Genomic DNA, 26,623 nt, shown 5'->3' with positions numbered 1-26,623 from the left:
AAGCAGGATTATTTCGTAATCGTATTGATATATGCACATACATTTATTCATGCACATATAAGATATTTATTCATGAAGACGTGAAAGGCCTCCCATTGTGAATGTGAATGTGAATGTAAATGCTCTAACATTTTTAGGAGATAAATTTACTTATCTGGCATAAACTTGTAATTTAATTTTCCATTAATTATTTTAATTCATTTTTCTAGTAAAAGGAAACCATTTCGCAATACATATACAACTTGCTACGCTGCATTTCATTATGCTGAAGAATTGCCTTTTGAGTCGAGTCTGATTCTTCATTTTTATAATGGTACGTCCCCATCATCCATACATATTATTATGTTTGGGGAAATTAATAATAATTCGTGTTTTGGTTATGCTCCACTATCTAATAATTGATGTTCAAATATTTAATATTATAATTGAATTAATTAATTTTAGTATCTATATATTATATTTTACCAACCATTAAATTTTATTATTTTTATAATATTTTATTATATTTTATGCTACTGTATTTCGATCCTATCAACAGATAAACCGGATCGATTCGTTGAATCATGGACTGATAATTTTGACAATTCGTTTATAGGTTTGGTTTTTAAAATATTGCATCTGATTGTTAAACTAATATTAATTCAAATTATAGTTATTAAATTCATGAATAGTGAAGATCATGAGGTTGTGAATATTGTACAGTATAAATGTTCAGTTCTGTTGATTAAATGGGTTGTTATGTTGGTGGACTATTATTATTAGGCCTGGAATTTGTTGTGGCCCAGGTAATTTTGCGGGCTTGTGTTTGCCTTAGCCCAAACCCTGGGCGATATACACCCTTTCCACTCCTCTCCACCTCATTATCTTCTGTCTCTCAATTCTCTCTCTCTGCTCTCTGGCGATTAAGTTTCCCTTGAGTGATTTTTTTCTCCGATGGTTCTCCGGTTGATTCACTGCAGTTTTTCATGGATATTTGAGTGATAAACGTGTGTGTGTGGGAGAAAGCAACTAGTTCGGTTGCTTGGGTTCTGGAGAAACTAGGGTTTCTTGTTGAGAGGTTTCTTGTGAAGTGTGACTTTGAGAATCAATAGATCCGGTGTTGTGGAGTGGTTTGGGGTTGTAATCCGTGGTGTGTGAAGAGTTTCGCGGTTGGATTCAACGTTGCTCCCTTGGATCGTGCTTTTGGTGAATAGATCTGTACTATTAGTGGGTGGCTGAGCCATAGCTACAAGATCTATGCGATTCCTTTGATATCTATCTTTTACCTGCATACCTCTTTTACCTGCATTACTTATTTAGATCCGAGAGGATCTTGTATTGTATTACTAACTAGGGTTCTAGTGTGCAGGGTTCTCGGCGGTTCTTGGAGCTTCTGTTCCAAGAGTGTTGTGGTCCGAGATAGTTAGCTATATTTGTCGTAATAGCTAGACCTTACTTGTATAAAATCAGTCGCAAGGGCGATAGTTAGACTGAGCTATCTTGTACAAGACCAAAAAAGTCTCGGTAATTAGTGAATTCGGGTAGTCTGATCCCTACAAGTACAAATGTCCTCGCTGTAATGAGACTTATATTTTAACTCGTCTCCAAATATAGCAATTTATATTTACTTTACAGACGTGGCAATGATGTGCACATCCACTTGATTTTATCAACTCGATTGCATATGCATAAAGTGCACTATCTTTGATTAGTATCAATACTAAGTTTAGATCCTTTAAAGTACGTAATCGTCACTTGAATGTTTCTTAAATTGTGTAATTTAGGAAGTTGTAAAGTATATATTGTATTTTTGGAATGAAAACATTAAAATTTGAATCTAAATATAACACTAATTAATCTTAAAAAATTGCAACTACATGGAGGTAAATAGGTAATAGAACAACTTGCTCGTGTGTAAACACAAGCATATTTCCATACAAATTCTGAAAATTGGAAGCACGTTCATTAAAATAATTTGCTTGTGTGTAAACACAAGAAATTTCCTTGACAAATTCTGAAGATTAACTATATTAATACATGTTATTGTCAAACCGAAAATGACCAGTCTTATGACATAACTCCATAGTAATTTTTAATTAATCATAACAATAATTGGATCGATAGACTAAGTACAAAATGGTATCCCAGAATATTCTTTAAAGGGAAAAGAGAAGACTATATTGTTTGGTCTTTCTTATACACTTATTCTATTAGTATATAAATATATAGGTTCAAATATATTTATTTTTAAAAACAAGTATGCAGAGTGCAGACACATAACACCTTATTATATTAATAAATACATATATTCAGTTTAGGCATAAGTAGTGTAATATTTTATTAAACCAAGGGATAAGTGTAACACCCCAAGTTTTCGTACACGGATTCGGAGTATAAAAAAAAAAATTTGGACGAAGAGACACTTGGAATCAAAGTGCAAATAAATTAATTCAAGGATAAAGGTAAAAGATATACTTTATTAGAAAAATACTTGAGAAGTATTTTTACAAGAATGATGGAATTGCAAGTAGTATATGAGTACTTTGAAAGGGACTACACATATATGGATTACATCATGTGGTACAACATTGGTGAGATACTAGTTAAATTCTATCTTCCTCTCCTTCCTCTTCCCTCTCGTTCCTTGCTTCCATAAAGCTCCAAGGAGACAGCTAGAGTACCTACAAAATTAACACCAAATGGGGGATCAAAATATGACTCATAAGTAAAGGGGAAGAGGGGCACAAGCTCAAATAAGAAAAAGGAATTAGTAGGCGAAATAGGGCAGCCAGGGGCTGGCATTGTAGGGCATGAAATCAGCCATTTGCCACCTTTCCAAAGTTTCACCAAAGTGGAAATAATGACAAGTGAAGCAAGAAAGATGAGCTTATCTTCAAACCCAAATGAGAGGAACCACACTCTCCCAAAATACAAAATGAGATCAGCTAAATAGCCTTCCAGGAATTTCACCAATTTAGGCATGGAAGCCTATTAAGAAAATATGAAAGGGGAGGCAACCCCTAACTGGATTTGGAGAATCCAGCTCCCAAGGATCAGCCCTCACTAGCCAAGGACTCGGCTATAAATATCACCCATCTCGATTCCATATACCTCTATGCCAAGAGGTCAATTGTAGTCTCCTAGAGATAGCATGAGTTGGCCTTTCGCCTGCCAAGGAAATTTCCAAAAATGGTTAGATTCCTCCATCAACAAAATCCAAGGAAAAAGTTTATTCATGGAAATGGTAAGTAGCCATTTAAGATCTTGCAAGGAGCCTCTGCATTGATATCCCTCTTCCAAAGAAATAAACCACAATGAACTCATCAAATAATGAGCTTCCCAAGGCATACACCAATTTGGTATAGAAGCTTTTAAGCTCAACAAAAGAGAGATGAACAATTAGCTCAAAAGGGAATTTGGCATCTTCCACACAATGACCAAGAGATACGAGAAATAGCAAGTATAGAGGCTCTACAATGTCTTACACCAATTTAGGCATAGAAGCTTTAAGCTCAAAATCAAAAGGTGGAAGGGACAATAGATCAAAGTAGGAGTGGAAGCTCCCAAGGTCTGCCACAAAAGTCCAAGAAATTTAGCTATATAAACAGCCACAAACCCCTTTCTCTCCTACCCCTTTCGACACCCAATTTTTTTTATACACCAAGGATGTGCAGCAGTGAGGAGGGAGAAGGGCAAATAGTGGCAGCAAGCAATAGCCACAACAACTAAGGAATCACCAAAGCAAGGTAATTCTCCCCAACATCTTTTACGAAAATAGCATTCATATAGATCCCAACATAGCAATTATAAGATAGGACGTAGAGAACATAGAAGTAGCATCAATCAACAGTTAGTACCAACATCAAGATCAAGCCTTTAATCACAACCATGGCCCATGCTTCTAAGATCACACATAGTTGCTGCCGGAAACTCGAAAGAATTAAGTTTTAGTAGAAGTTAGGGGACTTAGCTTAAAGCCGAAGGGCTGCCCCACGACCTCCGACAGCGGCTAAGACACGAGGGCAGCCGCGCGGACTCCTCGGCGGTAGCAACGGCGATCACAAGAGCCGGCAACAACGAGCGGAAAGGCGGCAGAGAGCAGCGCCAACCGACTGCGTGATGCCGGGCTGAGCACAGCGACGGAGACAGCGATGCCGCTGAGAGGGAACCTGCCGCGTGAGGGTGCGACGGCGGTGGCAGCAGCGGCTCCTGGTCCGGCACGGAATCGCCACTGAGACATCGTCGGAGCTAGCTGCGGAGTCGCAGAGCGAGAGGAAGCTCGACGGTGAGAGAAACAGAGAAAGATAGGGAGAAGACCGATGGGAATCACCGGCGATAGGGAGCGCCGGCGATTCGATCAGTGATGGACGGCCGACGGCTGTGGAGCTGTACAGCGAGAGTGAGCTCGACGGGAGCCGGAGGCGGCGCTGTGGAGAGCTGGCGGCGAGGTTTTGAGAGAAAGAGAAATTGAGAATGAGAATTGGAGAAGGAGAACTTGAGGAGAGATGAGGAGATGATGGAGCCGCTGCTTCTTCATCTTGAATTTTAGGGATTTTCAATTTGAGAATGAAGATGGGGAATTTTGATGGAAGAGAAGGAAGTACCGATGGAAGAGAGTATAATTGGGGGCTGCTCTTTTAATTAATAAAGTGGGTTCCGTAATGGATTAAGCAAGTTGGGCCTTAACAATTAAATAGACAATTTGGGCTGCCCACTCTGGATTAATTGAATTCTGGGCCTCTAAAATAAATGGAGAAGTTGGACCATTTTATTCAATTGTAGAGTTTGGACCGAGAACTTTCAATAATTATTTGGGAAAGGAATTAATTTAAGGAATTAAGCTTGGATCTTAATTAAATTAATTTCCGAATAATTTGAGTTCGAAGATGGAAAAATTAAAGCAGAGACGCGAAGGGCCGACCGGCGTCGCCCCTCGAAGCCATGGGCGGCCTTAAGAAAAATCCGAAGAAAGGAATTTAAAGAGGGATTGCAAGAATCCATATTTTACTATTTAAGGGATAATAGAATTTCTCCAAGATAAGTAAAGCGAACAATTAAGTACTACCGCACAATAAAGCCGAGTTAGGATTTAAGGAAAAAATCCCATAACCCGAGACTAAGAGATAGATGCTTTCCTATAGGATGCATGCATTTTTTTTTTCTTCTCAGAAAAATAGTTCGAGTACTAATTAGCGTGTTACGCTATTTATTTTAAAGGAGAATTTATACAAGGGCAAAGTAAGGCCGACGGGAGAATTTTAATTGAGGAGTAAACGTATCAGGTGGGCTTTCGTTTAATATCCAACACTATAGTGTGGATATAAAGCAAATGTTTTGAAGTTATGAAATACCTTTTTGTCAAAAATGGAGATGTGATCGTTTCTTTTAAAGTTGTTGTCATGCCATAAAATGTTTATTTTGAGACCTGTCTGTGAGGGCTATATGCCGGGAGTTTGGCGATGCCAACAAAATTTGATAACGAATTCGGGTCTGAGAGTGGGTAAAATCCCAACACAGACTTACACGCGCGAGCGCTGTGAGCCATCCTAGAGAGAGGTTGGCCGGCGAGGGTGCTTGTTGAAGGTGGCCACCTACAACAGCACACTGGATTCTCAGACATGGTGGAAATATCAAGAACTTAGACTGCAGTCGGACTTTTAAGATCACAAAAGAATTTAGTATGCTCGGGCCTTTTAAGAAAACCCCCGTGTGATACTGTTGATGGATGACAACTTATATTGTATGTTTTGTTTTTGGCAAGTGCCCACTGAGTACTCCTGTACTCAGCCCTGCATGTATTTATAAATGTGCAGATTAAGCAATAGGGTGGAGGCGTGCTGATCAGAGTCGATGCTACTTAAGTAAATAAGTGTGGATCTCTCGACGCTTCGTGTCTTCCTACGCGAAGTCGTTTTCTGGACTTTTTCCGCTGCAGTTTGTTAAGAGAGTATAATGAACTCTCATCATCGAAACTCTGATTCATTTTGATGAAATGCCATTGTTATTCAAATCCTTGTAATCGAATACTTGGATCTTATCTATCATATTGTTTGACTTTTCAATGTGCAAGTTCTATCTTCATTTCTTCCATATTTCTTTAAATCCCTTTATTAGTTGCGATTTATCCGCTTTTGCTATCCTTGGCAAAGTGCGGTCGTGACAGAGTGGTATCAGAGCCTCAGTTCTTTTCTGCTCTGAGATCCAAATACTCCTTTCAGTCATGGTCTAGACTTGTTCGCTAGACTAAACCAAGTAGCCGACGAGATCAGCACTCCAGCCCGACGTGTTCGACATAATTTTGAGAAAACAGTTTCTTGGGGTGTCTTGAGGACCAAGTGAAAACTTTTTTTGAAAAAAATTCAGTGACAAGAGTAATGTTTTTGCGAAATCTTTTCATAACTCGAACTGTAGGACTCGAACGAATTCTTACTACCGCTTCCCTGAGCGATGATTATAAGCAATACTAGATACGTTAGTAAGAAAGGACGTGATGTGCGGCGACAAGACATAACACCTAAGAAGGACCAACGCCCGATGCAGGAAGCATAAGAGGGCAGAGGTCGAGGAAGAGAGAATGAGGAACAGTGCTATAAGGGAATAGCACACGGTAGATCCTCGCCCAACCGAACTGCATTACCTTGCTTGGGAGATCGTTAATCCTACCGCGTCACACGAATCTTGTAGAACGACGGTCTAAGAAAAATGGACTTAGCTTACGATGAATTTTAGACCACTTCTTGTAATGGCTTTAGTAGACGACTTTCCCTACTTAGACGTTCGCGACTCGATCCTTAAGCTTTAGATCACAAGTTGACCGCAACTCGGACTACGATGATGGTTTTGATGGAAGTCCTGGGCTGACCTCCCTAAAAAAAACTCTGATGGTGAATTATGGAGAAGTGAAAGTTATACCAAAAGAAATGCACTAGAATACGAATTCGTTCGGATTAGTCTTTATGCCTCATAGTGAATCGTGCTTTGGTTAGCACGTAAGACCCGAACCGTGATGTGGAAAACAACTAAGTGCTTTTGGTGATGTGTTGCAGTATGAAATCTTATGACGCGTACTTGGGAATACGATGTGGGAAATCCTTGTAAGAGTCCTCCTGAGGCAATTTTGTTTGATATAATGATATACTAACCTTCAGTAGCTATGAAAATCGTGTGCCTCGATAAAGTTGTTGTGTTCTAGTTTCTAGTTTGTTGATAAGTTTGTCCGTTCCGCACCGGCATAGTGCTTAATGGTAAAACCGTGCTTAATGTATTAGTATGCTACCCGGAAGAGTTGCAAGACCCGTAGGCCGAGGCCACGAAATGATACTAGCGTTCGAGAGAGGGAGTCCTGAATGGTGGCGCGATGTGACACCACCGCCACCGCCCCAATCACAAGATCGTCGGATCGAGGAACTTTTCCTAAAGCAGTGTCCGCCGGTATTCAATGGTTTGGGAGACCCGAAAGAAGCTGAGACTTGGGTCAAGGCACTAGAACGCCTATTTGACTTCCTACGTTTCCCGGACAAAGACCGACTGAGATGTGCATCATTCCAGCTGATTGAATCTGCGGATTTGTGGTGGGAAGCGAGAAAGAAAACAATAACTCTAGGACAATTGGAGGGGACTACTTGGGAACAATTCAAGACTGAGTTTTATAATAAGTATGTTCCCCTGAACTATCGAAGGGAAAAGGAAGTGGAATTCTGTAACTTGAGACAAGGACCGATGTCCGTGACAGACTACGATCGGTTGCTCTGCGATATGTCCAAATATGCACCGGAGCAGGTGGATACTGATGAGAAAATGGCTAGGAAATTTCGTGCCGGTCTGAGGCACGAAATTCGAATGGCGTTGGTTCGCCACGGGAGGTTGACATACCCTGAATCTCTAAGAGAAGCACTATATGTTGAATCTACTTTAGCAAAGGAGGAACCCGCACCGGTCACCACTACCGCATTCCGCCAAGTCCAGGCTCAAGCACCTAGGAACAAGAAACAGTTGAATGGACAACTGACTCAACTCGGGCCCAAGAAAGCTCGGCTAAAACAGAACAAGCCACGAGGGTTCGGGAGGCAAACGACCCCCAAAACAGTCAGGAAATATCAACAAGAACCCCCCGTTTGCCCAGAGTGCAATAGAACGCACTATGGGATATGCAAGGCGGGAACAGGAGCTTGCTTTGCATGTGGGCAGAGCGGACATTTTAAGAAACATTGTCCGACAAAACCCCTGGAAATCGGGACGAGGTCACACCCGACAATTCAGTCAGAACTGCGGACACCACACACACAACTTGGAGCAAATCCACAAGTGCCACCGCCAAATTATCAGCAGCCGCAAGGTCTCCTGTCACAGGCTCGAGAGTATGTCCTAACGCAGGAACGGCTAGAGGGGAACCAAGGAAACCTAGCAGGTATGGACGTTCCCTCGACTTACCAATTATCATACTGTTGGATACAAGTTTTTATGCCCATCTCATAACCGCATTTTGAGTAGACACTTTAGATATCCACCGATCAAGCTGAACATAGGATAAAGGTGTCCTCACCATAGTAGGCCTTATAAATAGTACGAAAATTTGCTTGAACATAGAATTCACCGAGAAAGACTCCAAGTTAAGGGTTCACAATTTCGAAACGTTGCCATAATACTAGAAATGGACTGGCTGGCGGAAGACCACGCCACTGACGAAAATCTATAATCTCGATGCTTTAAGTCGTTAAATGATTAGAGAAAGACAAATGGGAACTTGAAAATGGTAGACATCGCCGTAAATTCCAGATATGCCACCGATAATACCACGGTACAGACAAGTGGAATCCAAGATAAGACCTAGAACCCGGATCCACCTCGATAACAAGAGCACCTTACCAAATACCAGTTGCACTTAAAGGTCTAATGAATCATGATTTTAACCGGCGCTTGAAAAAGAACCTATTCTAGCTTTGTGTGACAGATTCGTCTATCTGAAGGACGCAAGAAAACACTAAGGACAATAGAGGACTACGCTAGAAACGTTAAGAGCCGAGTAGCTCTATGCTAAGATTAGCAAGTTTTGAGTTCAGGCTTAACGAAGAAAATTTCCTCGAACACATGGTAGCAACGGAAAGGAATCCGAGTAGAACCACAGTAACAGACCACTGTAGGAGGCTATCAAAGGATCCTCTGAAATTGCGATAACAATGACTCAAAAGCTCGAGAAAAGGGTCAAGATTTCACGACGCCCTGAGCAAAGTGAGCTTGCAACTACTAGAAGAGAAGATAACTATGGTGCTAGCACTAATTACTGCAAAACTCGAAATAGCTACATCGTCGGCACCGACGCACTGAAGGGGTTGGCCTGGCCATGGCTAGACGCGGAAGGGGCAGAGAGATCAATTATGCATCATGGCAGCTCAGGCCGCATAAGCTGAAATACCCAACGCATGATCTAGAAGGGGCTGGCATAATCTACATACGAAAGGATTTAGGCATACGATAGATTGAATGTCTAAAGTTAGCAAAAGTAAAGTTAGCAAAAGACTGCGACTGTAGCGTAAATCACTATCCGAGCAAGGCTAACGTAGTGGCCGATACGCTGAACCACAAAACTCAAACCTGGTTAAAAGGAAGAGAAATACTACAAGAACTCGATAGATTGAGCCTAGAAATAGAGCGAGCACCCGAGAATGTGGGAAAGAGAATTTCCACTTGGGTAGAAGTGCCAACCTCAGGATCAAGATCGTAGACGCACGAGAACAGAGTATGGAAGTAGAAGGTTGTACCTGAAAGAAAAAGCGAACGAATGAAGGAGTCACCACAAGGAACTGTGGGGAGATCTCACATTCGAATGTAGGTCGTGTGTGGCAGAACAGTAAGAGCTCAAAGATGAGATCACAGGAAAAGCCACGACACCAAGTCATCATGGGAGTACCAAGATGTGTTAGAATCGGGAGAAGAAATCCCGGGGGCAAAGGATTAAGAAAGATATAACAATGGTTGTACGAGGATAACACAAGCTGGGTGACAGTCGATCGCCTCACTGTGCATACTAACTTTGTGACAATCAGACAAGTTAGTTGAGTTATACACATCTTCGTAAAATACCAGTAATTTTCACATTAGACCAAAACGACAGATCTACGACTAGATTTTAGAAGAATCTACATGATTGGTTTCAAGGATTTATTACCACCGATAAGGTGATGAAGTGTCAAAGCGGGTGTAGGAAACGCTCGAAGACACGATCGAGAGCCAAGGTGCTCGGTATAGAAGGACAATTGGGAACAAGTTTTTACCAGAGATGAAGTCCGTTCATAACGACAGCTACTAGGCAAATAGTGAAATAGTATCGTACGAAGCCTCACACAGAGAGGAGCTTAGACGGCCCTCTATAGAACGAGGTCAGTGAGAGAAAAGTATTGGACCCAGATTTCTATTACGGAGGTGATAGAAATTTCTCAAGAATCATAGATGGAAGAAAGGGGCTAGGACGGATGGAAGTCCCGCAGGGACGTCAGACTCATAGTTTAACATGGAAAAAAAACAAGGTTATTTGAAGGGTGTTTCCCTCAAGGAGATAATTGGATTCGAAGTCAAGGGAAATTTCGACCGCAATATATAAGCTCTAGTGAGATGCTCGAGAGGAGATAGTCATAAATATGGACTAGAAATTGCACGGAGAAGTCAGAAATATTTCAAGGAATATAAAAATGGAGAAGTAAGTATTATTTTGGATGAAGGTGTTAGGGAAACACTATGGAGGAAATAAGGGGCAATGCGGAGGAGGAATATCTTGAAGCATGCAAGTAGCGCAAATTTCGGGACGAAATTTTTGTTAAGGTGGGTAGAATGTAACACCCCAAGTTTTCGTACACGGATTCGGAGTATAAAAAAAAAATTTGGACGAAGAGACACTTGGAATCAAAGTGCAAATAAATTAATTCAAGGATAAAGGTAAAAGATATACTTTATTAGAAAAATACTTGAGAAGTATTTTTACAAGAATGATGGAATTGCAAGTAGTATATGAGTACTTTGAAAGGGACTACACATATATGGATTACATCATGTGGTACAACATTGGTGAGATACTAGTTAAATTCTATCTTCCTCTCCTTCCTCTTCCCTCTCGTTCCTTGCTTCCATAAAGCTCCAAGGAGACAGCTAGAGTACCTACAAAATTAACACCAAATGGGGGATCAAAATATGACTCATAAGTAAAGGGGAAGAGGGGCACAAGCTCAAATAAGAAAAAGGAATTAGTAGGCGAAATAGGGCAGCCAGGGGCTGGCATTGTAGGGCATGAAATCAGCCATTTGCCACCTTTCCAAAGTTTCACCAAAGTGGAAATAATGACAAGTGAAGCAAGAAAGATGAGCTTATCTTCAAACCCAAATGAGAGGAACCACACTCTCCCAAAATACAAAATGAGATCAGCTAAATAGCCTTCCAGGAATTTCACCAATTTAGGCATGGAAGCCTATTAAGAAAATATGAAAGGGGAGGCAACCCCTAACTGGATTTGGAGAATCCAGCTCCCAAGGATCAGCCCTCACTAGCCAAGGACTCGGCTATAAATACCACCCATCTCGATTCCATATACCTCTATGCCAAGAGGTCAATTGTAGTCTCCTAGAGATAGCATGAGTTGGCCTTTCGCCTGCCAAGGAAATTTCCAAAAATGGTTAGATTCCTCCATCAACAAAATCCAAGGAAAAAGTTTATTCATGGAAATGGTAAGTAGCCATTTAAGATCTTGCAAGGAGCCTCTGCATTGATATCCCTCTTCCAAAGAAATAAACCACAATGAACTCATCAAATAATGAGCTTCCCAAGGCATACACCAATTTGGTATAGAAGCTTTTAAGCTCAACAAAAGAGAGATGAACAATTAGCTCAAAAGGGAATTTGGCATCTTCCACACAATGACCAAGAGATACGAGAAATAGCAAGTATAGAGGCTCTACAATGTCTTACACCAATTTAGGCATAGAAGCTTTAAGCTCAAAATCAAAAGGTGGAAGGGACAATAGATCAAAGTAGGAGTGGAAGCTCCCAAGGTCTGCCACAAAAGTCCAAGAAATTTAGCTATATAAACAGCCACAAACCCCTTTCTCTCCTACCCCTTTCGACACCCAATTTTTTTTATACACCAAGGATGTGCAGCAGTGAGGAGGGAGAAGGGCAAATAGTGGCAGCAAGCAATAGCCACAACAACTAAGGAATCACCAAAGCAAGGTAATTCTCCCCAACATCTTTTACGAAAATAGCATTCATATAGATCCCAACATAGCAATTATAAGATAGGACGTAGAGAACATAGAAGTAGCATCAATCAACAGTTAGTACCAACATCAAGATCAAGCCTTTAATCACAACCATGGCCCATGCTTCTAAGATCACACATAGTTGCTGCCGGAAACTCGAAAGAATTAAGTTTTAGTAGAAGTTAGGGGACTTAGCTTAAAGCCGAAGGGCTGCCCCACGACCTCCGACAGCGGCTAAGACACGAGGGCAGCCGCGCGGACTCCTCGGCGGTAGCAACGGCGATCACAAGAGCCGGCAACAACGAGCGGAAAGGCGGCAGAGAGCAGCGCCAACCGACTGCGTGATGCCGGGCTGAGCACAGCGACGGAGACAGCGATGCCGCTGAGAGGGAACCTGCCGCGTGAGGGTGCGACGGCGGTGGCAGCAGCGGCTCCTGGTCCGGCACGGAATCGCCACTGAGACATCGTCGGAGCTAGCTGCGGAGTCGCAGAGCGAGAGGAAGCTCGACGGTGAGAGAAACAGAGAAAGATAGGGAGAAGACCGATGGGAATCACCGGCGATAGGGAGCGCCGGCGATTCGATCAGTGATGGACGGCCGACGGCTGTGGAGCTGTACAGCGAGAGTGAGCTCGACGGGAGCCGGAGGCGGCGCTGTGGAGAGCTGGCGGCGAGGTTTTGAGAGAAAGAGAAATTGAGAATGAGAATTGGAGAAGGAGAACTTGAGGAGAGATGAGGAGATGATGGAGCCGCTGCTTCTTCATCTTGAATTTTAGGGATTTTCAATTTGAGAATGAAGATGGGGAATTTTGATGGAAGAGAAGGAAGTACCGATGGAAGAGAGTATAATTGGGGGCTGCTCTTTTAATTAATAAAGTGGGTTCCGTAATGGATTAAGCAAGTTGGGCCTTAACAATTAAATAGACAATTTGGGCTGCCCACTCTGGATTAATTGAATTCTGGGCCTCTAAAATAAATGGAGAAGTTGGACCATTTTATTCAATTGTAGAGTTTGGACCGAGAACTTTCAATAATTATTTGGGAAAGGAATTAATTTAAGGAATTAAGCTTGGATCTTAATTAAATTAATTTCCGAATAATTTGAGTTCGAAGATGGAAAAATTAAAGCAGAGACGCGAAGGGCCGACCGGCGTCGCCCCTCGAAGCCATGGGCGGCCTTAAGAAAAATCCGAAGAAAGGAATTTAAAGAGGGATTGCAAGAATCCATATTTTACTATTTAAGGGATAATAGAATTTCTCCAAGATAAGTAAAGCGAACAATTAAGTACTACCGCACAATAAAGCCGAGTTAGGATTTAAGGAAAAAATCCCATAACCCGAGACTAAGAGATAGATGCTTTCCTATAGGATGCATGCATTTTTTTTTTCTTCTCAGAAAAATAGTTCGAGTACTAATTAGCGTGTTACGCTATTTATTTTAAAGGAGAATTTATACAAGGGCAAAGTAAGGCCGACGGGAGAATTTTAATTGAGGAGTAAACGTATCAGGTGGGCTTTCGTTTAATATCCAACACTATAGTGTGGATATAAAGCAAATGTTTTGAAGTTATGAAATACCTTTTTGTCAAAAATGGAGATGTGATCGTTTCTTTTAAAGTTGTTGTCATGCCATAAAATGTTTATTTTGAGACCTGTCTGTGAGGGCTATATGCCGGGAGTTTGGCGATGCCAACAAAATTTGATAACGAATTCGGGTCTGAGAGTGGGTAAAATCCCAACACAGACTTACACGCGCGAGCGCTGTGAGCCATCCTAGAGAGAGGTTGGCCGGCGAGGGTGCTTGTTGAAGGTGGCCACCTACAACAGCACACTGGATTCTCAGACATGGTGGAAATATCAAGAACTTAGACTGCAGTCGGACTTTTAAGATCACAAAAGAATTTAGTATGCTCGGGCCTTTTAAGAAAACCCCCGTGTGATACTGTTGATGGATGACAACTTATATTGTATGTTTTGTTTTTGGCAAGTGCCCACTGAGTACTCCTGTACTCAGCCCTGCATGTATTTATAAATGTGCAGATTAAGCAATAGGGTGGAGGCGTGCTGATCAGAGTCGATGCTACTTAAGTAAATAAGTGTGGATCTCTCGACGCTTCGTGTCTTCATACGCGAAGTCGTTTTCTGGACTTTTTCCGCTGCAGTTTGTTAAGAGAGTATAGTGAACTCTCATCATCGAAACTCTGATTCATTTTGATGAAATGCCATTGTTATTCAAATCCTTGTAATCGAATACTTGGATCTTATCTATCATATTGTTTGACTTTTCAATGTGCAAGTTCTATCTTCATTTCTTCCATATTTCTTTAAATCCCTTTATTAGTTGCGATTTATCCGCTTTTGCTATCCTTGGCAAAGTGCGGTCGTGACAATAAGTAATTACCTGGAACGTTTTGAACATATATTTTTGAAGATCAAAACCTTGAGAGTATTGATTTTGTTGAGAACCATCTTTCCTTCATATCTATTAATTAATGAAAAAAGACACGGTAGCACACTATTTATAGTACGTAACAAATGCTACTTAATACTTCAATGAAATCATTTGTCCCAACAAATATCGCAATATGTATATTACTTTTCGTGGGTTTTTTTCCCCAATTCTATTTCCTAAAAATATCATCTCAATAATTGAGAATAACAAAACATGACTGAATATTTTATGACCTATGCCATTATTTGAGCTCGGCTGGCTGTGATTACGACACATATGTGATGTATATATAAAAATAGAAATATTCAAATAATTGGTACTTGAATCCTGCCATCCAGTTGGTGGCTTTGTGACAGCTACAGCAACGGAGATCCTAAATATTGTTTTATTTCAGCTACAACATGGGAATTAAATAACTATTAATGCCACCTAAACCATTGGATTCTTTACCACCATTTTGTTACGAAATGTCAAAATTCGCAATTGTTGTTTGAGGTAATTGTTAATACTGTACTTATATTCAATGATTAAAAATACTTGTGCCAAAATTTAATCATTTCTATATCTTGCATCATGAAATAATTTTGTTGTGTAAAGTATAAAACGAGAAAAACATATTCGATCTATTTTTCGGGAGCATATTTGCTTGCGTCCATATGAGTATTATTTTTTATTTTACACATTTACTTTCATAGTGGTGGGTAGTGATAAAATGCAAACTCTATATATTGTACAAACTCCAAACTCTACAAATGAAAAAATAATAGCAACAAAAAATATTAATACAGTGTCAACACAATTTCAACACAACATCAACAGTTGACACTGTATTGACATTTTTTGTTGCTATTATTATGACATTTATTGACATTTTCTAACGGTTCAGATCATAGATTAGTGTTTGTACAATATATAGAGTTTTCAGATCCCTACTTTCATTTAATGGTATATCAAACTTTCATTTAATGGTATATCAACAAATATATTCGATTACTCTTTTTATTCATCTGTTTAAAGTTAAAAACAGAACAAATCAAGTTTTTTTAGTTAGGCTCAGATAATTTAGTAGTGAGATGAATGAAGACCATTGATGAGGTTTTGTTGTGTCTCTTTTTCCTGCTACTTCTTTGGGTTCTTAATTACTCCCTCCGTCCGCCACTAGGAGTCCCATTCTTTGGCGGCACGGGCTTTAAGAAATGTTAAGAAAAGTGGGTGGAAAAAAATTAATGGAATAGGGGTCCCACTTGTATATATTAGTTTTAAATGAAATGTGAGTAGAATGAGTTAGTGGAAGGTGGGTCTCTATTACAATTTAGGATAAAAGTAAACCGAGACTCCTATTTCCGGACGGACTAAAATGGAAAAACGGGACTCCTATTCGCGGACGGAGGGAGTATCTGTGTTGTTGGAGGTCCTGCTTTGGTGTTTGTGGTGTTGCTAGGTTTTGTCTTTTTCTAGTTTATATTTAGGTGTGATTCGTTAGTTGGTGTCTTAGTTGTTTTGATTCTTCTTTCTGTTTCACCTTGTTTGGTTTGGAATTTGTAGTGGTTTGACCGTTGCACGCAGAGATGGTTTGAACCTTTTACGTATCGAAAAAAAAGATGAATGAACTTACAATTATTTTTCCTGAATTCGAATCCAACAATAATTATTTTTTACATTATGTTTGAATTATTAACTAGGAATGAAACTCCCAAACATTAAATATCATTTTCGATTTTCTTATATTCGGCATAACTACATACTAAAGTCAGTTCATAAATGAAATAAATATTTAACACTTATTACTACAGCTGCTAGTCTAGTTTAAGAGATGGTCCACAAATAATATTGTTCTTAGTATAAGGAAATGATTTATTGCTTGAAGATAAGTGCTCATTTTTCATGGATTGTGGATCTTGTCATAATTGAACACAATCGAGTTGCCTTTTGAAGCCCAAGATCGCCAATAATGTAGTTTAGATGTACATATAAAAAACTATTAATGTAATAGTAATATATACGTACACATGCAATATATTCTTTTCAACCCTTTCTACACGATTTAGATTATGCATTTCTACAATTATTGCGATGAAAGCCCTAGCTCTACAATAATAACTAAATATTTATATTAGTTTATCCATAATCTACATGTCACACGCAGAATGTTGAGTACGAAGTAATTTAACTATTTTTAATTTATTGGAGAATGGATAGAGGATCAGTTTTGATCATAATTTGTTTGTTTATGCTATCCTATCGTCCTTATCTAAATAGTTTGGAGAATTTTGATGCCAAATGAAAACAATATCACTCATTTGAAAAGGAGAAATGAAACCATTGCATAAGTTATGTAGAAATTTATTTTATTTTACTGACTTCGAATTAAATTAAGGTTTAATTTAATTAGTAAAAATTGAACATTTAAAACTCAGTGACCTCAATCTAATATTTATAGATTCCTAATTCGATCAGGATGAATCTCTTTTGTATATTGGACATCTGCTCGTCAATTCTAGTTTTGAGCCTTTCTAAATGCATAAAAAAAATTGAAGATCATACATGAGACACAATATATCTTTCAAAATACATCGAATATTCTAGCATCGACGAAGCTAAATTTTGAAAATTTCAAATTTCTCAACTTTTGTTCAAGTCGATTTTTGTTTCGTTTCTAGAACTAGTCCTATAAGTTTGATCAATTTTGTCCATGCAAAAGATGATTTTTTGAGTTTGAAAACTAATTAGAATATATGCGGTAGAGTACAGAATTGTCACATAGAGACATGCAAGCCATCTTCGATTTTTTGAAGAATCATTAATAGTAAATTTATATAACCGTAGAATTCATGTTTTAGTATTTAATTCCTAACGTGAATAGGTTGCGTTCTAAGCACGCAATTAATTATTTAAACATGAAAGCAATTAATCATACAATCGACCAAACTGATATTTTGAGTGAATTTATTTAATTTACTAAGTCTTCCATTGCAAACCCAAAAACTACACAAGCAAAAGATGAACAACCGGGGGCTTGACTCATTGTTGTTAGCACAAAAACCCAACACACGCTCAATAAGGAAGGTTATAATCAATGTTTTAAAAACCGGACCGGACCGGCCGGTTCGACCGGTCGGACCGCGAACCGGTAGGTAGTCCGGTTCGGTTCACCCCTTTAAACCACCACTGCATTGAACCGCTGTGAACCGGTGGAACCGGCCGGTCAGACCGGTTGGACCGTGAACCGGAAACCGGTTTTCAATTTTTTTTCAATTTTTTTTAAAATTTGTTGTTGGTAGAGGTTGAACTCATGACCTCTCTTCTAGTTAAGAAGACCTCTACCACTCCACCACATGGTCCGGTTTTTAAAACATTGGTTATAATAAAGAGCTCACTTCCCAATTAATGCTCTCTATTCCCAATCCTCACCCAGCATCACTCATGATTAAATACTCAGAGCATCTCCAATTAATTATACTAAATTGAAACTGTGTAAATGCCACATCAAATATGATTTTACTCCAATCATTTACACTAAACAACTTAAAAGAATATTCTTTATATTATGCTTTTTTACTCACAAAATTTGAAAAAAAGTTTGAGTTTGAGTTTAGTGTAGACCTAAAGATAGGTATTTTTTTTGCCAAAAACTAAAAATGGAATTGGTTTTAGAGTACTATTAGAGCTAATTACCCATCTCATTTTAGGTTTTAGTGTACCCTTAGAGATGGTCTTAACGAGCTCACTATTAATGAAGGCTCATCGTTGTGGAATGTTGCAATATCACCGGTTGTGCTCATGGTTAACTCAAGGAGAATGAAGTTGCAATTATGGCATTGTTAGACATATTTGGTCCTTGATAGATAAATAGTGGCATGTAGAGATTAAGCATGTCTATCAAGAAGCAAACCGAGTGGCAGACTTTATAGCTAACTGGGGTCTGAAGATGCACGAGATCTTTCGACTGCTAAATGATCCTCCCAGAGGCGGTGGCCATCCACTTTAGCCAAATAAAATAAGTGAGAGTGTTTCACAATCTGTTGTTGCCTAAGCATTTGTGTCCCTAGAATGTTATCTCTATCTTAAATTTTATCATGATTTTGTTATCTTGGCATATTATGGAGTATATCAATGTACTAAATGCACCCCTAGCGAAATCTAACTCTTTATTATATTATTAATAGTTAATAATTGATAATAATTCATATCTTATACTCTCTCCGTCCCACGTTACTTGAGGCGTTTTTTTTTTGGCATGAGATTTAAGAAAGTTGTGTTTAGTGAGTTAAATAAAATAGATAAGAGAATAAAGTAAAAGAAAGAAGAGAGAGCAAAGTAAAAGAAAGAATAAAGTATGTGAGATTAGATGTTTTGTTTTTAGTTAAAAAAGAAAATGACTCAAGTAACTTGGGACAACCCAAAAAGGAATATGACTCAAATAACTGAAGAGGGAGGGATATCTTTACTTTATTTATGGAGCAATTAAGATTATCTAGCCTCGTGTATAGATAACTTGAGTCACGTCTAATCTATTTTGATGGCAAAGTGTACACAATTAATTACTAATTTCCATGCCACAAAACAGATAAGTTTTCAGTGTCTATCCTACATGGAAGCCATAAAATATGTGTCAGTTTTCATAGGATTCTCTGTCATATATAGCTAAAAAGCCATAAACTCCCATTTTTATTATTATTACAGCCATTTGTCCATCAACATAAGGTCATCCACATAAAAATGAACAAAATTAGTGTCAACTCCTACTCAGAAATTGGACTTTTTCTTATACCAAATCTAGTCTTTTGATATATGTTTCAAATTATATTTAAGCATATTTCGTGGCTGTCATTGGCTCATCTCATGTGTTCTAATTAATAGTTGATGACATTCCATCACATCATAATATAGTATATCTATATGTGGAATACTATTTAACGTAAATCTTTTATATAACCATAAAAACTAGTGTAAAATCTCGTGACCACTAAACCATAAAATATACAGTATACTACAAGTGTGGAGCAAACAAAACTTAAGCTTGGTGTTTTCTTACAACCACAAATATTTGTGTAGTAGTATAACATATGTGCATTAACGAGTGCTTATTATTACAAAAGTCCATGAAAATAAGATGTCTTTTTCTATAAGATGGCAGTTGCAGCAAGTAAGCCACAAATGTTATAAATTTTGAATAGTCTACTAATTGCTGATGCCAATCTCATGACCTTATCCATCTCAAATGGCACAGCCCACTAATTTTGATAATGTGATTTGTATCAAAAAAAATTACTAACTAATAGTATTATTTATATTACTATTATCATAAAAACCAATAAAATTAGTACCTTTTTTTATATATGGTTGGATAGTCCTAATTAATAATCAAATGAGAATGATTTTTTCTATTCTTATTAACAGAATATGATTGTTTCGACGAAATTCAACTTGTATCTCATTCAATTTCAAGAATGTTCAGGATCAGGGGCAGACGCATAATTACTCTATGTTTTATTGTGATAATTATTAAGAGAACATTTACACAACGATTGATATAAAATATCAAAAATTTGACCATGTTATTTAAATAAAAATATAACATATATTAATTGAGTAGGGGCTTAATCCCCTTTTTAATTCCATGTATTTCCGTCATTGATCTAGATTCGGTAAGCTGCCTTGTTTGGTCTTAACTGAAGTGGGCTGTTTTGTAAATAAATTTAGTTTAGCTCAGGCCCGCTTTATAAGTGGGCTGAGCTGTGTTTTAAATAAATTTGGTTTAGCTCTGTCCCACATTATAAGTGGGCTGAACTGAAATGGGCTGCATAAGAAATACTACTATGTACGTTCATTTTATTATTTCAGTACGTGCGATTCACTAAATCATTTTGTTCATATTATATTATAAAATTAATATACGTATAAAAGTATGAGAAACCACTCCCTTTCTTTCATAAAGTATAAAAATATTTTAAAATATCCGCCGAATCAAAACGGCCTTTAAACCACATAAAGGAGGAAATAATTTATTTCGTATCATATTTGCATGTATTTTATATTTTTTATTAAAAATTAAGGATATTGGTCTCTAGACCATGAACTTTGCCTAACTTTTTTTAAATCTGTATTTGATATCGTGCAGGATATAATTGTGTTTTTTTAAATCTGTATTTGATATCGTGCAGGATATAATTGTGTAGGATAAAAATTCACGTTAATAACCACTTTGATTTAATTTTTTCAAATATGATAAAAAAAAAGCGTCGAGAAGTTAGTCAAATATACATGCCGTGGGAAATACCAAACAAAATGCAAAGTTTGTGATATTATATATCAATTTTAAAGTTCGTGAGAAATACCAAATTTTAGGCACAGTTTATGGTTTTAGGGACCAATTTCCCTAAAAATTACTCCCTCTGTCCGTGAATAGGAGTCCCGTTTTTCCATTTTAGTCCTTCCGCGAATAGGAGTCCCGGTTCACTTTATCATAAATGGTAATAGGGTCTCACATTCCACTAACTCATTTCACTCACATTTCATTTAAAACTAATATATACAAGTGGAACTCATATTCCACTAACTCTTTTCTAACTGCATTTCTTAATATTTCCTTAAAACTCGTGCCGCCAAAAAATAGGACTCATAATGGCAGACGGGGGAGTATAAATGAAAATGGCGAAATTTTAAGATCTAGTTTTATTACTATGTACGTAGTATCTCTTCAATTTCGTTTTTAAGAATTTTAAGTGTTAATTCTGAGTTTAAATCAGCGGACCATGTAAATACAAACAATTGGAAATACCTGGGATCTAAAAATGTAATCAGATCACCAAATTATACAAACCATGTATTGCAAGAAAAATGTTTGGCAACAGTTTCCTGCTCCTCCTCTACTTGTTGTATAGGCGGCCAACTAAGTTCCTTTTGTACATCAGAATGCTGTAAAGCTTCTATACAACTCCAGAACTTGGAGAAATGGGCACGAAACAAAACCTACATGATACAACACGCTGCAACTCCAACAGGAGAAAGCTTACTGACCTCAGCTACAAGCCTATCCTTGATTAATACATACATGTTTGAATTTTGCAACTATCCTTACTGATGGGGTACGAACTAAACCCTAATGGCAAGCCCAATAACAGTGACGGCCCATCAGCCCAGAGCCCAAGAAAGAGTATCTGTTCGGCACCAAAGAGTTCGGCACGACCCAAGAGTTCGGACTCAGCCTACAGCTCGGTAAAAGCCGACCAGTCAAGCTCTCCTCTCAGATCGGCAAGAGCTGATCGGTAAAGTCCAGCAGTTCGGTCTCAGCATTCGACCGAACTAGGAGTTAGTGGACTCATGAAAGGCCTCCACGACCTCCGCTATACCCACGATCTATTTAGTGGTACGAAGCAGTTATTGAGCAGTTATTGCTCACCCACGATCTTGTTAGTGGGGCTGCAAACCACGACCTTAGTTCAATGTATAAATAGAACTTAGATCAGATAGAAAAGGGTTAAGCTCTCTAGAGATAAAATACCATATAGCAAGTCTGTGTTGTAAGCTGTAATCCCAGATCAAGCAATACAATCTTGCCCTCCCTTCTTCCCGTGGACGTAGATTTACTTCAGTAAATCGAACCACGTAAATTCTGTGTCATAATCTTCCTTCTCTACCAGCATTTATTAACATCAGAAATTCGCGGAACCATCACTGGCGCCGTCTGTGGGAAACAGAGAACAAAATTTGTGATAAAGCGAATTTTTGATCCATTTTTTTCCACCCAAAAAATGCATACCAGATCGCAGAATACCCGTATTCCAGCCCGTGAGAACCAGGAGGAAGCCAATCCATCCCATAGGTCGGGAAAACAGCCTAGGGATAAATCCACCACCAGTTCTCATGGCGAAGGAACAAGCCGCTCCAAAAATCGTCCCACTGAGTCTTCCCAGCAGCCCGATTTGAATGAGGCTGTCAAGCAGTTTTTGGCTGAAAAGCAGGAGGAATTCTTAACCTTCCTGCGAAAAAGCCAAAAGCAGCCGGAGACGAAAACGACGAATTCTCCTTCTCCCTCCGCACAAGAAAGTCACTACCGCAGTAGTGTCGCATCTCCCAGGAGAAAGAATCCTCAACCCCGACATATTCCTGTTCCTCCTCGGTACCGGAATCACAGGAGAACTCAATCTCCTCCATACCGACGAGATATCGGATTCGCCGTGTACGGAGCACTGAAGACTCCGTTCTCGGACGACATCACCCGAACTCCCCTACCACAGAACTACCGAACTCCGTCGATGACTTACGACGGGCTCGTGGACCCTCACGATTTCTTGGGGCGCTATCAGTATAACATGGCGAACCAGGGTCTCAACGAGGTCCACATGTGCAAGCTGTTTCCCGAGCTGCTCATCGGGAACGCGAGAAGGTGGTTCGACAGCCTCCCCCAGGGCAGCATCAGATCTTACCGAGATCTAATGGATGCCTTCCACAGGAGGTTCTTTCAGAAAGCGGAAGCCCGAATCACTTCGGCTCAGCTGCTTTCCATTCGTCAAGGTCGCGACGAAAAAATCAGCGACTTTATGACAAGATTCCACAAGGAATGCCTGCAAGTAGACGATCTCAACGATCTGCTTGTCATCTCGGCATTCCAAAATGGAATCTTGCCCGGAGCTCTCTACAGGAAGCTCGTTGAGTGCGGTCCGCAGACAGCTCAGGAAATGTGGGACATTGCGGACCAGTACTCCCGGGCCGATGAGGCAGACCGTCGCAAACGGTCGTTAGACAGCTCATCGACCCGAGGAGACAGAAGGAAGCCCGATCATAGCGATCAGGGGCATCCTCGCCGGACTCCATTTGAAAGAATTCAAAGGGCTCCGGTGCAAGACAGATTGGGACCTCGTCTCAATCCCGAGAAGCCGCCCGCTCAGTTCGTACCGCTGAACAAGCCGAGAGCGGAAATTTTCGAACTGCACTCTGACCTATTCGAAAAGCCAAAGCGGATGACGAAATCAGCCGCGCGCCGACCACAGGATAACTACTGCTCCTACCATCAAGACCACGGTCACGATACTGAGGAGTGCAGAAACTTGGCTGCAGGTATCGATGTTCTTGTGAAGGCAGGGACATTGAAAAAATACCGAAGTAAGCAGCCAAAGAAGAATAAAAAGCAGAGTGGTGCGAACTGCGCTCCTCAGGATCCGAAAAGGCAGCCGGATCCCGAAGACGATGACGAGCCGCAATATGATGGAGTAATCCAGACTATTGACGCGCTCCCTGCCGGGAGGACCAAGTCGTCCCTAAAGTCAGAACGCAGAGGCTCCAATCGAGAGGAGCCAACGCATAAAAGGCTGAAGCAGGACGAAGTGATTACGTTCTCGGCTGCTGATCCCGTCCCGGCCATCTCTCCTCACCAAGACGCCATTGTCATCCAAGCCGGAGTGGCAAACAAACTGATTCACAGGGTGTTTGTGGATACAGGAGCGTCGGTTAGCATTCTTTTTAAAGAGTGCTTCGACAAACTAGAAGTGGACCCAGCTCGGCTCAGTCCGGCTCCGCTTCCCCTGAAGAGCTTCACCCAGGAGGACACCCGCCCTGAAGGTATTATCAGCCTTCCGATCACGGTGGGGAAAGCGCCTACTAGCTCCAGTACGATGATTGAGTTTTTCGTGGTGAAAGCTCGGTCCCCGTACAACGTCATCCTGGGAAGAGACTGGCTCAACACAGTTCGGGCCGTTTGCTCCACCTATCACCTCACCATCAAGATCCCTACTAAAGGAGGGATAGCGGTCATCCGAGGTGACCAAAAGAGAGCAAAGGAATGTCTGCAAATTGCGCTTAGAAGTGCCGAGCAGTCAGATCGGCACCACCAAGCATAGCAATCACAGCAGCCGGAGTCAGAGGCGATGACCGAAGTCATACCGGAGCCGAACTCGATGACAGTTCAGCTGTACGAAGACGATCCATCCAGAACGGTTAAGATCGGCTTCGCGGGAACGCCCCTACTTCGGGAAAAAACCATCCAGCTCCTCAAGGAGTATAAAGACGTCTTTGCATGGTCTCCGTTGGACATGACCGGAGTGCCCCCCGAGGTAATCACTCATCGGTTAAATATTGATCCTTCAGTCCGGCCGATAAAACAGAAGCAAAGACTCTTTGCGGCAGAACGAAGTCAAGTCATCCATGACGAAGTCCGTCAATTATTGAAGGCGGATGTGTTATTCGAAGTGAAGTATCCTTCGTGGGTGGCCAATCCTGTCATGATCAAGAAAAAGGAAGGAGGATGGCGGATGTGCATAGATTTCACCGATCTAAATAAGCACTGTCCCAAAGATTGCTATCCCCTTCCGAACATAGATAAAAAAGTAGAAGCTTTGATAGGCTTTGAAATTTTTTGTTTTCTTGATCTGTACAAAGGATACCATCAAGTTTTAATGGATGAGATTGACGCTTCAAAAACGGCCTTCATCACTGATTTCGGCATTTTCGCTTATAAAAAGATGCCATTCGGTTTAAAGAATGCCGGAGCCACTTATCAAAGGATGGTAGACAAGCTTTTTCGGCACCTGATTGGAAAGGAGGTCGAAGTGTACGTTGACGATATAGTCGTCAAAAGCAAAAGCACTTCGGAGTACGAGCACAACCTCAAGTCCACTCTCGACGTGCTCAAGAAAGCCAACCTCAAACTTAATCCCCAAAAGTGTACCTTTTTGGTAGATTCGGGAAAGTTTCTGGGTTGTTGGGTTTCAAAGGACGGACTCAAGGCAAACCCCTCAAAAGTTCAAGTCGTTCAGAACATGGCAATGCCGAAGTCCATACATGACGTGCAAAGGCTAACCGGATGTCTAGCCGCACTGAATCGATTCCTTTCCCAAGCAGCCGAAAAGCAACTGCCGTTCTTCAAGGTGTTGAAAAAGGCACCAAAATTCGAGTGGGGAGCCGAGCAGAAAAAGGCCTTTGACGAGCTCAAAAGTTATCTAGCCGAGCTTCCTATTCTCTCTGCTCCAACCGAAGCCGAAGTAATATTCTTATACTTAGCGGCTTCGGATCAAACCATCAGCGCGGTGCTTGTACGAGAAGAAGGCCTAAAGCAGCTTCCCATCTATTTTACAAGCCGAGCATTACGAGGACCAGAAACCAGGTATCAACCTCTGGAAAAGATTGCTCTGGCATTAGTAAATGCAGCAAGGAGACTGCGGCCATACTTCTATGCTCACAAGGTATGCGTCTTAACTGATCTGCCACTTCGGCAAGTGTTGACCAAACCAGAAGCATCAGGCAGAATCGCCAAGTGGGCTATAGAGTTGGGAGAGCACACAATTGAATATCTACCTCGGAAAGCCATCAAGGGACAAGCCTTGGCAGATTTTCTTGCAGAAGCGAAGTTCGATCAAGCAATTCCTGTTATTGCCGAACAGAAGAATTCTGCCAGTACCGAACTAGCACAGCCCTTGGAATCCGAAGTAGAGCCGCCGGACTGCTGGAGCGGGTTCGTAGATGGAGCTTCGAACAAGATGGGAAGTGGAGCTGGTATTTTACTTGTCGCTCCCGACGGACACGAGGTAGCCTACTCACTTCGGTTCCTATTCCCCACTACTAATAATGAAGCCGAGTACGAAGCCCTCCTGGCCGGACTCCAGTTAGCGCAAAGTCTACTCGTCAAATCTCTCAAAGTCCATTGTGATTCACAAGTCATAGTAAATCACATGTTGGGTACAAGTGAAGCCCGTGACGAGAGAATGAAGAAGTATTTGGACAAAGCGCAAAGCATCAGCCGAAGTTTCTCCTATTTTCGGATAATCCGCATTCCCAGAGCGGAAAATAGCCGAGCAGATACCTTAAGTAAGTTGGCCTCAGATCCGAGCTCAAAGGCGGAAGAATTAATGCATCGAAGCATTGATGAAGCCGAGGTACATTCAGTATCCAGCTCGCCGAACTGGATGACGCCGATCTTGCAGTATCTGGATCAAGGACAATTGCCCGAGGATAAGA

The 26,623-nt window shown here is 40.4% G+C and overlaps 1 protein-coding gene and 2 long non-coding RNA genes across 3 annotated transcripts; 2 read left to right on the top strand and 1 right to left on the bottom strand.

Moving 5' to 3' along the window:
- Positions 1 to 2,436: 2,436 nt before the first annotated feature.
- LOC121792135 lies at positions 2,437 to 3,146 on the bottom strand. Its single transcript, XR_006048838.1, has 2 exons — positions 3,005 to 3,146; positions 2,437 to 2,660 (listed from the first exon to the last, which is right to left on the bottom strand). It is a non-coding gene; the product is annotated as an uncharacterized LOC121792135 (long non-coding RNA).
- Positions 3,147 to 5,193: 2,047 nt separating this feature from the next.
- Positions 5,194 to 6,069, top strand: LOC121792136. Its single transcript, XR_006048839.1, has 2 exons — positions 5,194 to 5,261; positions 5,793 to 6,069. It is a non-coding gene; the product is annotated as an uncharacterized LOC121792136 (long non-coding RNA).
- A 507-nt stretch (positions 6,070 to 6,576) lies between these two features.
- Positions 6,577 to 14,536, top strand: LOC121792134. Its single transcript, XM_042189958.1, has 2 exons — positions 6,577 to 13,728; positions 14,260 to 14,536. The coding sequence occupies exon 1, from the start codon at positions 7,249 to 7,251 to the stop codon at positions 8,452 to 8,454; it is 1,206 nt and encodes a 401-aa protein (XP_042045892.1). The 5' UTR covers positions 6,577 to 7,248; the 3' UTR covers positions 8,455 to 13,728; positions 14,260 to 14,536.
- Positions 14,537 to 26,623: the final 12,087 nt, after the last annotated feature.

This window comes from Salvia splendens, chromosome 2 (genome assembly GCF_004379255.2).
Source record: "Salvia splendens isolate huo1 chromosome 2, SspV2, whole genome shotgun sequence".
In the NCBI taxonomy this organism is placed as follows: Eukaryota; Viridiplantae; Streptophyta; class Magnoliopsida; order Lamiales; family Lamiaceae; genus Salvia; species Salvia splendens.
Note: the sequence above shows the minus strand (reverse complement) of the source record. Positions and strands in the feature narration are given on the sequence as shown.

Coding starts and splice junctions, on each gene's coding strand:
- LOC121792134 (XM_042189958.1), top strand. CDS start 7,249: ATGCTACCCGGAAGAGTTGCAAGACCCGTAGGCCGAGGCCACGAAATG.